Below are 17,209 nucleotides of genomic sequence, written 5' to 3' on the forward strand. Positions count from 1 at the left end.
GTCTCCAAACACCCAAAGCCATTTGGTCTTACTAGAGTCAAATTTGAATCCATTCTTCTTACTTATACACACACACATACACACACACACACCTGAATATTTTAGCATATTGGCAACATCTGACCCTAAATCATTGGATGAACCAAGTAGCAGACATCAACTCCATTAACAAAGCCAAAACTACTGCATGAACTACTACATGAACTTGCCTCAAGCACATAATATCATGCTTCCATCCCCTTGCCAACACTTCTTCAGGTACCTGTTCTCCTCTATTAACCACTAGGACATGGGTCTCAAACTCGCCATGTCACATGACTTGTTGCAATGTATTGTGACTTTTTTTGCATTGCCGGCAATGGGATGGGCGCAGTTTCAGTATGATGAAACCGGCCCCCAGGCCAGCAGTTTGACACCCCTGACCTAGGAGTTTAGGTCAAGTGAAACAACTGCTCCCTCCTGAATCCCAGTCTACTCTTTCCATTATTTACTCCCAGGACCATTTTAAAATTTAAGAATAATTCCCTTGACTAATTCAATTGTAGTTTGAGTGGCAATAAATAGGCAGCAATGATTATTACCCCTTCCCTTTGGGGCCCTGAAATGAAAAGTAAAGGAGTCAAAACAATTTGTTTCATGGATTTCAGAAAAAAAGTAATTTTATCTAGATTTTAATTTTCTCTTTTGATGTACAAGCTATCAAAACCGAAACATCATAGACATTTTATTAAAAATGCATTCAGTTTCTCACAATTATGCTTGTATGGCAAAAATGTTTTGCCTGATATGAGTTTTCACATTACAGAATTGCTGAAGAACAGATAAAACATTTACAACATGTTTTTTTTCCCCTTTTCCTCTCTGGCTTACCCCGTGCCATGGATATCAGTGATGGAGTAATTTAATAATGATTTTATAAATCCTAAAATACACTTAGAAATTTACAAATTGTGAATCTTATTGAAAAACCCTATATTCTAGGCTTTTGACCTCTTCAAAAATTACAGCTGAATCCTTCACACCTCAACCAAGGTTGTAGTGTAATTTTCCTATATTTGGCTTTACTTTGATGAGGGCATCCTTATATCTTTATTACAATTGCTTCCACTAGATTAAATTTTGCTTTAAGTTATTTGACTGTGCAATGACCCATTTATCATTTTAAGCTAATTATAACAGTAATCAAATTCCATGCTCCGGGGAATAGGTAGACAATCTTATTTCACATTGGTGAAGAATATTGTAACTGGTTATGTCCATGTCCTCCAAAGGAGTCACTCAAATTAGACATAGGTTAATATCCCCCCCAAAATTGGAAGAATTTAACAACTCACCTCTTCTTCCAAGCTATTCTGATTCCAATCTTATTTATCTAATTTTCCTATTTTTGTCAACTCAAGACAATGCTGAAAGCCCCCACTTCCTATTTGCCCCACAACAACCCTGTGAGGTGGGGTGGGGTGGGCTGGGCTGAGAGAGAGCAAGTGGCCCAAAATCACCCAACTGGCTTTCATGTCTCAAAAAGGACTAGAACTCAGAGTTTCCTGGTTTCTAGCTCAGCACTTTAGTCACTACACCAAACTGGTTCTCTCTGCACATTAAATCATGGATAGTCAGTAAGACTTATTTTCAATGAGACAAGGATTTTATTAGAATGGACATAACTTTTCTCACATATAACCCAATTGTTTGATGCCCTATCAAATTTCTTTTGGCCACCTCAGATAAAGAATCAGGCAAAAAAAGCCTATATGATAGTAGTAATATACTATATTCCAATATTTTATATCAGGGGTGTCAAACTCGCAACATCACATGACATTGCCATGCTGGCAATGGCGTGGGTGCGGTTTCGGCATGACCCAGTTTTATATGACTGCTATCACTCCAAACAAAACTGTTGAGCTATCAATTCTATTTATGGGAAGCATTCTGAATTATCAGATATCTTTTCTTATGATTTCATACCTGAAGATAACCAAGAAAAGATTTTCTGGAACTATAAATGTCAAGCTATAGTGTGTGAATAGGATGAGAAATTTAGTTTACTATACTACCTTGATGTGTAATGCATATTATTTCCATTGAAAATACTGAATAATAGAGGCCTTTTTGAATTTAACTTACTTTCTTGCTCACTTTACTTGTGTGCTGCCCTTTCAGAAAAGTTCCAAGCAGTCAACAATATATTATTTATTTATATTTATTTCACACATTTAAGAATTGGACAGGATAGTTCAAACAACTGGAATAGAATTCCAGTCAACTGGACTTAAATGTCATGAAAAGAACTTTTCCAACACAAACATAATCGTATGATGAAATGCCAATTTAATCCACCATCAAAACTGGTGTTATTCTGTATTAGAGAGATAACTCTATCTAGTTTATTTGTCAATTAGGGCAAGAAAAAAAATTCCATTAATTTTTATTTATTTTATTTTATTTACACTACCACAATCCAGAAAGATCCATGGCAATGCAAAAAGATTCATGGCAGCGCAGAATTAAAATCAACTAATACAATAAATCTATAAATAAATGTATCAAAACTAATAAATCACTACTTAACATAACGATTTATTATCCATTAATATCCTACTTTCAAACTGGCAAATATTCAAAACAACTAAAAAGAACTTTTTTAAAAAAAACAATTCAGTCTGTCATATTGCAAAGTTTGGGGGATATTTTGAAAACAAAGATCCAAAATGCCTATAATTATTGTAGATTATTTAATTCATCAAGCTAATTAAAATTCACACCATTAAGTATCCTAAAACTTCTTCAGTCAAATCATGTCTATAATGATTGGGAAAAGATTGTAATAATACCACACGTGTTTTGAATGCCAAATATCATATCAGTCTGACACCATTAAAAAAGGCTCTTATCTAAACTCCTAGAGAACATTTATCTGAATGACTCACTAACTACATTCACAATCACCCCAAATTACAGTAACTTTCAGCTCAGGCACCACACCTTTTTTTTTTCTTCATGTAATTGGGAAGAAAAGACCAGAATATTTGCTTTTGTTTAATGACTGTGTGAGGTATCATCTAAGCAACAAACTGTGATTAACACCACAGTTTTAAAAAGCCACAAATGTGGTGGCTTCAGGTGCTTCTTCACTGAAACTAAGCATAGCTAAACAACCAGTGGTAAACTGAGATTTAATTAAAAGAAGAAGCAAAGCCTTCTAAACTCTTCTCCCCACCCTTGTTGAATGGGAAACTACATAGTTCAGTTCCTACACCTCTTTTTAAATGATGACTTTACATCAGAATTGAACGTGATTATTATAAGACCTTCTGGCTGCTCTTAATTTCTAAAAATAAATATCTAAATTCCAAAGCTTAGAATTCCAAAGTCAAAATTCTGAAAATGCTTGTATAATTATATAATATGTGCAAAGTACTTAAGAAAATCATGCTGATATTACCCTTTCTGTCAAGGAAGTGTAACACAAGAACATTTAAGGGATTTATAAAAGGTCACTAGAACTGGGTTTTTTTCCTCCCTTTCCTAAAAACAGAAAAAGAAAAATCATCACAAGCCTATCTTTCCTTATTTATTTATTTATTTTATTGATTAGCCCTTGGGCCATATCAAAGTGCAAAGTTCCAGAAACAAATTATTACTAAAATTTGATAAAAGCAATTTAAAATGGAATTAGATAAAATACAATTTAAAATGAAATGGGAATAAAATAAAATGAAATTGGAATAAAATACGGTCTAAAATGAAATTGGAATAGAATACAATAATTTAAGATATAGATAAAATATGATAAAATTATATTTTGGTGTCACCTCTGCAATCTACCCCAATCATTCCCACATATGCAGATTTCAACTGGACCATTTTGCTTAAGTACTGTGCTGTATTAAATATTATTTTCAGATTCTGGCCACACATAAGGTAAGTTGTTTTGATATGGGGATCCCAATGGGTCATTCGTTTGGTATATAGACCGAGGTACCTGTCTCTCATCCTCTTATACAGGCAACAATCTAATAGGATGTGAGCCAGGTCTTCTATCTCTGGCGCACCACAAATGCAGAGACATTCATTGTAGGGTATGGAATGGAATCTCCCATATCTAACCATTGTATCGAACTGTTCGAATCTCGCTCGTGTAAATATCTCCTTAAGATGTTTTGGCAGTTGTAACTTCAAATAGCTGTCTATTTGAAAAGTACATTTGTATTTCCTCAGCCATTTCAAGTTACCCACCTTTCTAAGGATAGCTATGTCATTTTGTGTTTCTATATCCTTAATTCTTAGGGCAGCTTTTTTTTAAAATCGTTCTCCTGTTATGCAAGAGTCAGGAAGGCCGTAGCTTCTTACAAAATTTGTTAGTTTGGTGATCCAGAGATTTGTGATTGTGATTTTATTTGCTCAAGTAGACATAACTTGGGGATTCTATCAGTCTCCATTTCATTGACTTTATGCCAGTAGTTATATGCTCTAATTTTGGATAATGCATCAATTGTATGAATTCCCAATTCAGCTCTAACTGCTGAAGCAGATGTTCTTAGATCTATACCCAAAATACATCTCAAATACTGGGACTGTGTTTGTTCTAGAACTGTGGTTGAGTATAGACCCCAAATTTCTGCTCCATACAAGAGCATAGGGGTAACCTTAGCTTTATATACTTTAATTAATGGGGCTAGGGACCCTGGGTAACTATGATTCTTTAGTTTAAGCAGTAAATTCAAATGAGCTTTTGCTCTAAGTGTACTCCATTGATGATGGCAGGCCCAAGATCCAGTCTTGGAAAAAGTTATGGCTAAATATATATAAGAGGTCACTAGAACTGTTTTTTTTTTTTTCTCCCTTTCCTAAAAACAGAAAAAGAAAAAAAATCACAAGCCTATCTTTCCTAGTGTCTTCAGCACAAACATTTAGTTTACATATTTGCATGTCATTCTGACAAATACCTGATAGATAAGTACATGCACACTATGTGAATTCAAACAGCTGTTCCTGAAAAGAAAAATTGTGTCTGGAAGAATTCTTTGTAAGTAGGCAACCCTCATTTCTTGCAGCAGAGTGATTAAATTCATATTTTTCAGCATCTATCTAATATTTAATAAAAATTAAGTTGTAGAAATAATTGAGGTCTCACAACAGTTCACTAGGTTTTATATCTCCCACAGCAACTTGCTAGAATTTTATATCTACTGTATTCTGTAGAAACAGTCTAGTCTTAGGACTAAATTCAAAGAGGTGAGAACGCTGCTCTCTAATGTGTCTCCTAAAGCAGCCACTCAAATAAATTATAAATCTTTTTATGTAAGTAAATTATAAGGATTAATAGAAGACATTACTACCCTCTCATTGCAGGTTTCCATATAGATAGTAACCCAATCGTATTAAAATCTGTTCCAAAATAAGTCCCGTTTTAAAGATATTTCAGCTATAGGGGACCACAAATCTCAGTCATAACAATGAAAGTTATTTCTGAGCAGACTATAAAAGATCAATAGATATATGTTTAATTCTAAAACACCAAATAGTGTGACACAGAATGATGTGTTAAAACTTTTTCTTCCAGGAAAAAAATCATCACATTTATCACACACACATTATCACACATAGTCCAATCCCAAATTGTGGCAACAGTGAAAAATCACAAAACTTACTCTGGTTACCATGAAGAAATTATTGCATTATTCTACTTATTTATTTATTTTATTTATTTTTTAAGAACATTTAAATGGGTGCTCAACTCATTCTCGTTGGCTTACAGAGATAAACTATACTCTCAATTATTTTAGTTTTTAAAAATAGCAAAAGAGAATTAACTGTAACAATAATTACATATCAATCTGAATACTTAGAATTATTATATATCATTTTATATGCAAAAATGGAAAAAAATTACAAGTGAGGTGTTTGATAATTATGAATGTACTACTTTCAGACTAGGTTTGAAAAAATTCTATAAATCCTACTGAAATACCAGCCTTGTACCTGAGAGTCCTGAAATTATATCTACAGAATTCGAAATACAGCTATAATAGAGCACTAACTGAAATATATTTATATATGGCAATACTAAAAATAATGCACCTGGAAGAAATGCTGTTATTAAGGAGAAATAAACATTTATTTTTCACTGCCATATTTTATTCTATTAATTTCCTCAGAAAATTAAAAATTACTACCAAATTTTTAACGTAATATAAATACATTTCTTTTATTTGAGCCAATTGGTTTTTTTATGAATGTGGGGTTTAGATTTACTTTACAATCTCTAAATGGCTTGGCATCTGCGTGTTTTAAGGACTGCTTTCTTCCATATACCTTTCTTTACATGCTACAGATCCCACTGCTTTGTGATGCAACCATGATGAATAATTACTAATAATCAAGTTCCTCCTGCAGTTAGCATCCATCTGATAGAAATATATGTCCTGCTGATATTAGATAGGTGTCACGGTTTTATTTATTTTAGCATTTGGATAAACTTAGCTGTTAAAAATAAACAGATTTCTTGATGCATGACCTTAATAATGTTTCCTTGATGGCTCACGTTTTAATACATTTCATAATTTTGTGATTCTGCTGTTTTTAAAACCACACTGGGTGGAAAAATTATAACTTCAGGCTTCATTCATGGAACACAGCAGCATTTGAGGGACTGGGATTTTATTATGCCATCAAAAGACACGGGAATCATTTTTTGGCCCATATCTTATTTTAAAGAATTAGGGTAGAAATAGTAGCAGAGATCTTTTGGGAGGCAAATCATTGCCATAATCATCATAAAATGTACTTTATAGCTTAAAATTCTGAAATTCAGCTATGTTTTAACTTAATTTAAGTGGTGTGATGTGGGGAATGCTAGAAGTTGTGTATGCCTATAAGCTGAAACCCTATGTGGTTCTCCTATATGGTTTTCTTATTCCTGGTGGAATAATAATGTTATTTTCTGATTCTATGTCTAGGAAGCTCCATTTAGACAAATAAAATCTGTTCATAGAAACATCATAGAACCTATAAAATTCTTCCACTCTAAATTCAATAACCTACTCAAAAACTGCTTAAATTGTCAAAAAAAATCCATGCAGCATCTTACTTACCTTTACAAACACTGCAGCACTGATTCTCTGGGAGTACATAGTCTTTTTCTGAGCAATTCAATGGAGGACAGGTCTCTGTTATTTTTACTAAAATTCCATTCTGGAAATAAACAATAATTCATAATTAATAAAAATGAAAGTTACGGGGTCAACTCATAGTTCTGAAAATATAGCATGAATGGTCTTTACCAACAACATTATAAACTTTCAGATACACTTCATAAGCTAAACATATTTCACACAACACCATTTGTATTGCCAAAGTTAAAAATAGCATTATTCTTAAATTCAAGACTACACAGCTTATTATACTTTCGATATTCCATTTAACTATTTTCATGAATCAATTTTCCATTGATTATTTGTTGTTTATGATGCTATTGGTTTTTATTGTTATTATTTGTTTCATTTGTTACTAAAGTCACTTTAGACCTAAATTTGAGCTTCAATCTATGGTTTCATTTTAATCTATTGCAAAATTCAGAATCTAGAAATTTGGTATTCTTCAATCTATACACTTCATGCACACATTTTATTATATGAGTCACAAACAAATCATTAGCCTTTCTTTTTTTAAAAAAAAGTATTTTATTAATTTTCTATCATTACAATTCATTTGTGCTTAATGAACGTGTTGTCTAGGTTGATTTTTGCTTAGTCATAAAAATTAAGTTCTTACTCTCTGTATTGTTTTTCCAACCATTGATAGAATAAATTCCATGTTTGAAAGTATTCTGTATCTTCTTTTTCTTTAATTCTCAATGTGAGTCTATCCATTTCCACACAGTCCAGTATTTTCTTAATTATCGACAAATCATTAGCCTTTTACATTAGCCTTGTAGCCATCCTATTCGGAAGTGTATGTTAGGTCTTGTCAATTAAAGAAGACAGCCTGCAGGATCAAGGAAGCTTGCCTTCTTGTTCTGGCACCTATTCTCCAGAAAACCTTATCACCTGAGATCAGATTATCTCCAATACTGCTGGTCATCCAAAAAATGCTGAAGACCTGCCTATTTTCTCAGACACGGGAAATGAGTGAAGCCCAGATGGTTAATATTGTTTGGTGCTTGTCTGTATTCCAAGCTGTCATTTTTCTTGGATGTTGTGTTGTAAGTTTTATTAGTTCTAATATTGTTTTTACTTTGTAATGTTATTCATCACCCAGAGCTGCTTTGATAAGAAGGGTGACTACATAAATGTAAAAAAACCCAACCAACTAAATTTCTAAATTTTGCAATTATATTATTTGTAAAATTGGAATAGTCATATCAAATATGTAATAATAGTTGAGAAAATCAAAGTGGTTGGAGGCATCAGGCATGTTTAATTCAGTGAGGAGAAGATACAATAGCTATCTACAAATATGTGAAGAACTGCATGTAGAGATCAGGGTGGAATTGTTCAGAGCTGTTCTAGGAAAAATGTCCTTATGGCAAAAGCTGTTCAACAATGGAACAGATGGTCTTAGGACTGTCATTTGATGGAGAAGATGGACTCTGCTTGATTGGAAACATTTAAGCTATAATAGTGAATTGGAATATATGCTCTCCTTTCCTGGCTGTATATTCCATAATTAAGAGAAATTTAGAAAACAGTTGGAGAATATACAGGGAAATATAAATGATGAAGTTCGGGGCCAGACACATTTCAACCCAACTATTGAGCTTTTCTTATTTATGGAGCATTCATTAGTCTTTTCAGAGAAATTTAACCATTATGGTTAGTATTTATTTTATTATTTATATACTAGACAATGAATATATCATGAAATAATTTTTCATTACATTAATTTATATCTCACCAAGTTCCTATTGCTGCTTATTGCAAACTTAGTTTGACATAACTTATATCACATCCCTTAATGTTTTACTTGAACTAGATTTTAGGATTTTCTGGTTTATTTTTATTTTCAATATTTTAGACCACATGAGGTAAACCTATGTAAAATTTTCTCTCTGTAAATAGTTTTCCTTTTGTTATATGCTTTTTGTTTGTAAAATAAAAGGAATGTAATGTATCCTACTAGTCTTTCAGTTTGAAGTGTTTTCAGTTTTAAACTTTTAAAAATAACTTTGGCTTATTGTGCTAAAATAATGGAAAATACTTAGACATTTACAAAAAATATATTTTTTGTGCAGAGATATGGGTTGAATTCATAACCATAATGAACAGAATTACATGAATTATACTATTAGTGGCACAAATGCTTCATTATGAACAAGTTGATCACAATGAGAGGCAGACTCTGGTTTCCAAGAGGACTGTTTTTCTATTTGCCTGGTCATGTCTTCAAGGATTGTATAATAGACACATACAATATGCTATACATACTGTCGTGCAGAAGTTTTTTTTTTTCCTGGGCTTGTGTATCTGTCCTCCACACCTGCTGCATGTTCCATGGAAAGACCCATATTTTAAAGGAGATCAGAGTTGCAAAAATATGTAACATTCATGCTCTGAATTAATTTTTTTTAGAATACAGTCTGAAAGAACTGCTAACATTTAAGATCCCTGCATCACTGGAAAAAGGTTGCCTTTTTCATTTCAGCATTTAAAAAGTAGACATTGCATTTTGGGCAAAAGTATCATAGTGACATGGTTTTTTTGTCACTATATTGAAAATCAGAACAAATCTTTTTGAAACAACCATATGGAATGTCAGAAACCTTCACCAATCTGGAAAAAACTAATAATGTGTTAGAAGAAAATGTTGCCTTGAAAGTAGACATTGATGAGTACAGCATACACAAGGAGGAGAAATATATCATGATCTATTCCAGCTGTATTTCCAATACAAACAACACTGCCAATATCATAAAAAGGAACTTGGTATAAATAGTGATTGGTTTCTAGCCACTAAATCATAACCAAAATTGATGTCAAATTTTTCACTGTAGTAATATTATAGATTTGTAATCTGAATTTATTCTCTCAGTAGGAAATCATTCAAACCAAGAAGAGTTTTATGAAACAACACAAGAAGCGAAGTCTATGAACCTAATTATTATGGGATATCTAAATGTGAAAGTAGAGTAAAAAAAATATTTACTTGTAAGGTAAAAAATGGTGTAAGGCATAAGATAGTTCTTTGAGGAGCCTGAATCTTTCTATTATTTCAAAAGTTTCAACCTTTCCATACTTAGTTCCATGTTCCAGCAACTAGACAGAAGATTATGTGCTTGAAAAAAAAATAAAAGATGTAACAAGGAACCAAATAGACTGTGTTATGATAAAAGATAGACATGTCCTGATGTAGATATTTATTCCAATTACAGCCCTGTTATAATAAAACTCAGTATAAAAACAAGAATATTAGAAAAAATAGAATGTTTCAAAGAAACATTTTGAAATATGCAAAAATAAACATAAAAAAAACATTTAAATAATTTTACAATATTTTGAAAAAGATAATACAGACCAAACTGTTATTGTAGATTAGAAAAACAGTCAATGTTATTTACCAGGCAGTAAATGCACTTTAAAAATGCAGAAAGTAACTAACTAAAGGTAAAAAGCAAAACAAAGGAAGTTTAGATGACAGAAGACATTTTAGCAATGATGAGAATGAGGGAAAAGGGTAAAAAAAACTATTTGCCAAAAGACTCTAACACTCAACTTTTATTTCAATTCCTAAGAAGGCAAGAACTGAACACTGAATCCCATTAGTCAGACATGCAGCAAAAATGTTATTAAAAGTTAATTTCTTAAAAAACTCAGGATAGTTCAATAATGCAATAAGTGGGAGTTCAGAGCATATTTATGAAATGGTGGCACTAGGGACGACATTTTCAACTAGAAAACAAGAATCAAGAGATCATTTTTAAAAAAACAAAAAAAGCCTTTGATTCTATAAATCATAAAATGTTGATCAAAACTTTGGAGCAAATTGGGATGGATGACAAAGACATTAGAATTATAATGAATCTGTACTGGGAGTAAACTTCTTTTAAAACTAAAAGACATTTTTCAAAAGATTTTTCAGTCCAAAAAGGAATGCATCAAGAGTATATCCTATCACTGCTCCTTTTCAACATCTATACTGAGAAAATATTTGATGAACCAAACATTGCACCAGGACTGTCAATAGGTAGTATGAAAATTAAAAAAAAAATTATGAAGAGAATCCGAGGCTTCTAATTTATAAAACATTATAGTTTAATTTTTTAAAAAAATAAAGTGATGGTAATCTTGGAGAAAAAAGACTCTCTGAACACAGTGGTCAATGATGCCCTCTTATCAAAGTCAAGCATTCCATCTATCCTGGACACTTAGTAATGGAACATGGGAAAATTGATGAAGTAAAAAGAAATTACCAAACCAATTTTTTTTAGACATGAAGAATATTCTAACTTCAAGGGAAACAGACTAAAAATTCAGGATAAGAGTAGCCAAAATCTATGTCTAATGGAGATATATGGATCGTATATTTGGAATAGTTCTGGTTCCACAAGTTCCACACAGTTCCATACTTGCAATACTGCATCCAATTCTGGTTACCACATTTTTTAAAAGGTGTTGAGAAAGAATGAACAACAACAAAAAAAAGGATTAGAGGAAACATGATAGCAGTGTTCCAAAATTTGAGGGGCTCCTATAAATATGAAATGAAATAAACAATACACTCCAATGCTTTATTCATTTCCACTTAGAAATCAATAAAACCATTTGCTCTAATCCAGAATAGTATGGATTAATTCTATTACAGTCATTACAAATGGCATTGATTTCTGTCTGCATTGTCAGTGCAGAAATAGATAGCCCTTTAGGGCTGGTAGACGTTTCTGGAATACTGAGTGCCTTGTGCAAGTACTATCACACAGCAGTTGCCCAGGTGGTCACATGAACAAGTCGCATTGAGATCACAAGATCTTAAGAAGTTAGAAAATCTGACTGAACTTTTTTTTTTACCAGTAGTCCCACAAACACGTGGAGAAGGCTGAGAAGCGAATGGAGAAACACAATGCAGCTGAAAGGCAGGTTAGTAAAAAAACGCTTGAGGGAGGCAAGGGCATTTTGGCAGGGATGGTGGAGACCTTATCCTGTGCAGTGGTGGGAGGGTGGGGCCCTTTGTTTTTCCACAAAACCATTTTGTTTCCCTGCATGGATCATAAAGGAGAAACGGCACAGGACTGGGAGTCAGGTAAAGAAAGAAATGCAATTCCTGGGGGAAATTCACCACCCTCCCTCCCCAAGCCTCCAGCACTCCATCTGCTGCTTTGGTGGCTCTGTAGGCAGAACTGCGAAGTTGTCTGATATCGAAAAGACTGGGCAGGTGAGGGGGGAACTGCCCCACTTGTTCCGCAGCCACTTTTGGCCGAGCCACATTGCACTCGCCAATGGCACGGCCATGAGGCCTGGCAGATTCCTCCTATCTGACCCATGTGAGGCCATAGCCAGGCCTACCATACGTTAACTCTAACCCCCCACTGCCCTCCAACACTAATGGGAGATGGGAAGCCCTGGGAAAAAAAACAGAAAAGTTTTGGTGGGGAAAAATGGTTTTTCCCATTTGTTTCCAAATCAGTTTGGAAACAAACAGGAAAAACTGGGGGTTTTTTCACCCATGTTTTTCTGTTTTTTTCCCAAGGGCTTCCCATCTCCCATTAGGGTTGGGGGACAGTGGGGGTTAGACTTAACATACGGTAGGCCTGGCAGTGGCATTGGGCATGATGCACAAGGTAGCAAATGGCCACGTCATGCCAAAACCAGCCATTTGCCACCTTTTGCCCAATGCTGCTGCCATGAGGCCGCGGAACAAGCCGGACAATGGTAGGGAACTGTTATAACAGTACATGGGTCAGAAGGAGGGGGGATCCACCAGGTCCCATGGCAATTGCATTGGACACGACGCGTGAAGTGGCAAATGGCCGTGGCTGGCAGCAAATAGCCGTGTCGCGTCAAAACCAGCTCTTTGCCGCCTCGCACGTTGCACCCAATGCCACTGCCATGATGCCGCGGAACAAGCCGGGTGGCAGTAAGGAACCAGTATACTGGTACCATGGGTCAGATCAACCCTCACCCATCAGCTTCACCTCATCACAGGCAGGCTGTCCGTGCAGACCTTAAGTAAGCTTACTTTTGGGAGGAGGACTTATATTAGGCCCACCCCCAAAAAATCAGTTGTGGCTTACTTTCGGGGTGGATTTACTTTCGGGGAAACAGAGTATACCATCTCAGACAAGTGACTGTCTAGCCTCTTTTTAAAAATCTCCAGTGATGGAGCACTCATGACTTCGGGGGGCAAGCTATTCCACTGGTTAATTGTCCTCACTTCAGGAAGTTTCTCCTTAATTCTAGGTTGCTTCTCTCTTTGAACAGTTTCCAACCATTGTTTCATGATCCCCTCTTTTTGTGGCAGTCCTCAAATATTGGACTACTACTATCCTGTCTCCCCTATTTCTTCTTTGCTTTAAACTAGCCAGGTCTTTGATCATCTTAGTTGCTCTTCTCTGAATTTTTTCCAAACTCTCAACATCTTTTTTGTGATGTGGTGACCAAAATTGGCTGCAGTATTCCAGATGTGGTCTTACTAGGGTTTTATAAAGTGGTACTAATACCTCACATGATTTTGATTCTATGCCTGTTTATACAAACCAGGATTACATTAGCTTTTTTGGCTGCTGCTACACACTGCTGGTTCATGGTTAAGTGACCTCCCACTAGGACTCCAAGGTCCGTCTCAGAGTTACTGTTTTTAAATCAGGTCTTGCCCCATCTGTACTTGTACCTTTGATTTTTCCTACCTAAATGTAAAACTTTGCTTTTCTCCACATCGAAACTCATTTTGTTGGACAGGGCCCATTGTTCAAGTTTGTCAAGATCTTTTTGGATCCTAAATTTGTCTTCTGTAGTGTTGGCTGCTCTTGCCAGTTTGATGTCATCTGCAAATTTGATGAGTTCCCCTTCAATTCCATCATCTAAGTTGTTGATGAAGATATTGAAGGTACTGGGCCTAAGATGGAACCTTGTGGTACCCCACTGCTTATTTCTCTCCATGTGGATATAGTGCCGTTGAGGACTACTCATTGGGTATGGTTTGCCAGCCAGCTACAGATCCTTCTGGTGGTGATATTATCTATTCCACCTTTTTCTAGCTTACCAAGGAGTAGGTTGTGATCAACTTTATCAAATGCTTTACTGAAGTCTAAGTATACTACGTCCACAGTATTTCGCTGGTCTATTAGTTTAGTCACTTTGTCGAAGAATGATATTTTTTTTATTATCTTTTCTAGGATCTTCCCAAGTATTGATGTTAGACTGATTGGTCTGTAGTTTCCTGGATGTGGTTTTTTTCCCTTTCTTGAAGATGGGAACCACATCAGCCCTTTTCCAATCCTCAGGAACTTCCCCGGTCCTACTTAGCAATCTTCTTTTGTTTTATTTCTGTTGTTTTTCACTTTCCTTTCACATAAAATCTGTTTGCTTATTAAACATCTTTGATTTTTCAGCTCTACACCACTTTTTCCACAACCACATTCGGTCCATAACCTTTTCTTCAATTTAAAGTTTCTAAATACATTTATCTCCCTATCATTTCCTGTGTAATGTTCTAATTGACTTTTTATTCTTTTCTTATTTTTAGGTTAATTGCTGCATTAATTGTCATTTAATTAAAATGGATGCCCATTTCCATTGCTTACCTACTCAGAGCTAATATGTGATAAAGGCAGCGTCCATTATTACAAATCCAAGGAGATCAAAAAGAGAGAATATATATAGCTTTCTCTACTTTTTAAGTTACTGTAATTTTTATAGCTAAGTGAAATTGGCTGTTCTGAGACTAGAGGTAGCTTTAATGAATTTTAAGCAGCTTTGCTCCCTTTTTTTCAACTAATGAAAAGTTTTCCCCACTACTTTCACAAGTTAAAATCTTTTTTCCCCCGTTATTTTTAGATTGCAATCTTTAAAAAGACTATGATAGATACCTTTATAAATGGAAGTTAAAAGAGATAGCCTGCTTTCTGTATAATAAGATAGTGAAGCCAAAGAATAGCAGAAGGTGGTAGTTTACAAACTACCTTTCCTGCTATTTTTCAAAATTGAGGCCTTCCTACAAACCTGCCACAGAACTTCTTTTTCTAAAGAAAGTTCTGTTTCACAGAATATGCTCCAATCTAACCCAAACTTCAGTCCTAACCCTAACAAAATCCCATATTGAGAGTTTCACATTGTCTCATCAAATCTGCGGGCAAATTTTTCCAAGAATGACCTATTCTTACCAATTTTGTTGAAGAACTCAAGTTTACTTAATAATAAATTCTTTTTCATGTCCAGCTCAGTTCCTGGTGAGTTCAGGAGTTTCCATGTAATTTTTTTCAGTAATCATTCCAAAATAGCTTGCTGCTAATTTCTTTCATGTTCTTTTTTACTCCTGACTTCCCAGTCTAGCCTGTAGTTCTATTATTTCCTGGTGTCTCCTGTTCATGTACAAACCAGGTCTGTCTTGACTTATCATTTTGAAATCAGTCCATCAACACATTTTTAGAAACCTATTCAATTTTGCCATATTAAAGCCTGGCAAAATAGACTGATGAGTAGTTTTTCAGAAATCAGCATATAGGAATCAAAAACCTTTACAAGGAAGGGAAAGAGAGATGTGGAATGTGTGAATGAGTGTTTATGAAAATACTGATATGTATAACAACAGGGTAAAAAATAAATCTGTTGTCAGAGCTCCTGATGTAGGGAAGGATAAAAAAAACTTCCTAAATCATAAAAACATATACTGTATGATAGGCCTGTGTACTTTTTCCACCCAAAGACTTATAAATATATGTGTGAATATTTTCATATGCTATTGTTACTTACAAAGTTTGCACATTACTGAAAACTTGTAAGTATTTTTGCACAATGATATGTGTTAAGTCCTCGCATTAAGGGCGAACGATGAAGACACATCTTTCCTTGAATAACTCTTTATTTCGTTTTCCAGCCAGAACTCCAACAATGAGCAAAGGCACACAGGCCTCCTTTTATACGCCCAAATCCCTGGACACAATGGCAACAGAAAACAGGCAGTTTTCCTACCTTGTGCATGCGCGCAAAGCCGGCGCCACTGTAAAGCCCGGGACCATTGCAACATCCTGAGCCTGCATTTGCAGGCTCAGGACACAACACCCCTCCCCCCTAGCTTGAATCAATTCTGTCATTTTTTTAACATTCTTCTTTGGGAAGAGTGTCATACTTCCTCACAGCCAAACATAGAAGGGAGTGCCTGAGGTTGCCTCCACCCACAAGTTTCTTCCCATTGCTTTGGTGAATAGCTATACCCGAAATCATAAATAAAACAAAATAACATTATCAGTCTATGACTTTAAGGGCATTACCCCTGGAACAGGACAGCAACTTCACAAAATCTGAAAGATATTTGGGTGGGCACTTGGCCCTTTGCGACCTCCTTGGACCAGAAGAGTTTGCTTGGTCCCTTTCCTCACCCATCAGGTTGTGTGATCCAAGATGTTGCTGCCCACTTGTCTCAGGAGACCCTGGTGTTGTTGCCTGACCTACCTGCTCGCCTGCCAAGCTCAGTAGGTCAGGACTTTGCTGCCCCATGTACCTGGTCGACCTGCCCATCTGCTGGCTGGCTGAGCCCTCTGAGCTCAACCCAGCATCACTTGAAGGGGTGGTATTCCCCGGATCCACAATGGACCTTCCTTGGGAGCATTGTCCCTGGAACCAAAGGTCAGCAGATGGAGAGTCTGGCATGTCTACAGGGCCCCAGTACCCCGTGGGCCCCAAGGTCATGCCTAAGGTGCCAGAATCAGGAGTTACCTCTGTGTTTGCCCCATTTCCAGAGGACTTCCTTCTGGGAGCAGTTGCGGAATTTGGCCAGCCCCCATGTTGTGTTGCCAGTTCTCTTGTCAAATGTGAGTTGTATGGATATCCCCCGGTCAGTCTCCCTGTCTGGAGCATTACTGGTTGTGTATGAATAGTGTGGATACCCCCTGTGTGACTCCCTGGCTGGAGTAAGTATGGGTATATGGGGTGACCCCCTGCTCCATGAAATCCTGTTTGGAGCACTTGCAGAAACTTGAGATGGGTCACCAATGGCCTCCTTAGTGGCCTGTGAATGCCGGTGATACTGATCCTCAGAATGCATATTATCATCCTCC

At 35.6% G+C, this 17,209-nt stretch overlaps 1 protein-coding gene across 1 annotated transcript in view; it reads right to left on the bottom strand.

The window, feature by feature from the left end:
* The window catches only part of NELL1 (neural EGFL like 1), a 390,246-nt gene that overhangs the window by 115,482 nt on the left and 257,555 nt on the right, over positions 1–17,209 (bottom strand). Inside the window, exon 11 of the mRNA XM_039335359.1 lies at positions 7,098–7,197. Coding sequence (XP_039191293.1) covers positions 7,098–7,197 — 100 coding nt within the window. The remainder of the gene's footprint in view (positions 1–7,097; positions 7,198–17,209) is intronic.

The sequence above is a fragment of the Crotalus tigris genome, unplaced genomic scaffold (genome assembly GCF_016545835.1).
Source record: "Crotalus tigris isolate CLP2741 ecotype Arizona unplaced genomic scaffold, ASM1654583v1 scf7180000017640.1540244, whole genome shotgun sequence".
Lineage (NCBI taxonomy): Eukaryota > Metazoa > Chordata > Lepidosauria > Squamata > Viperidae > Crotalus > Crotalus tigris.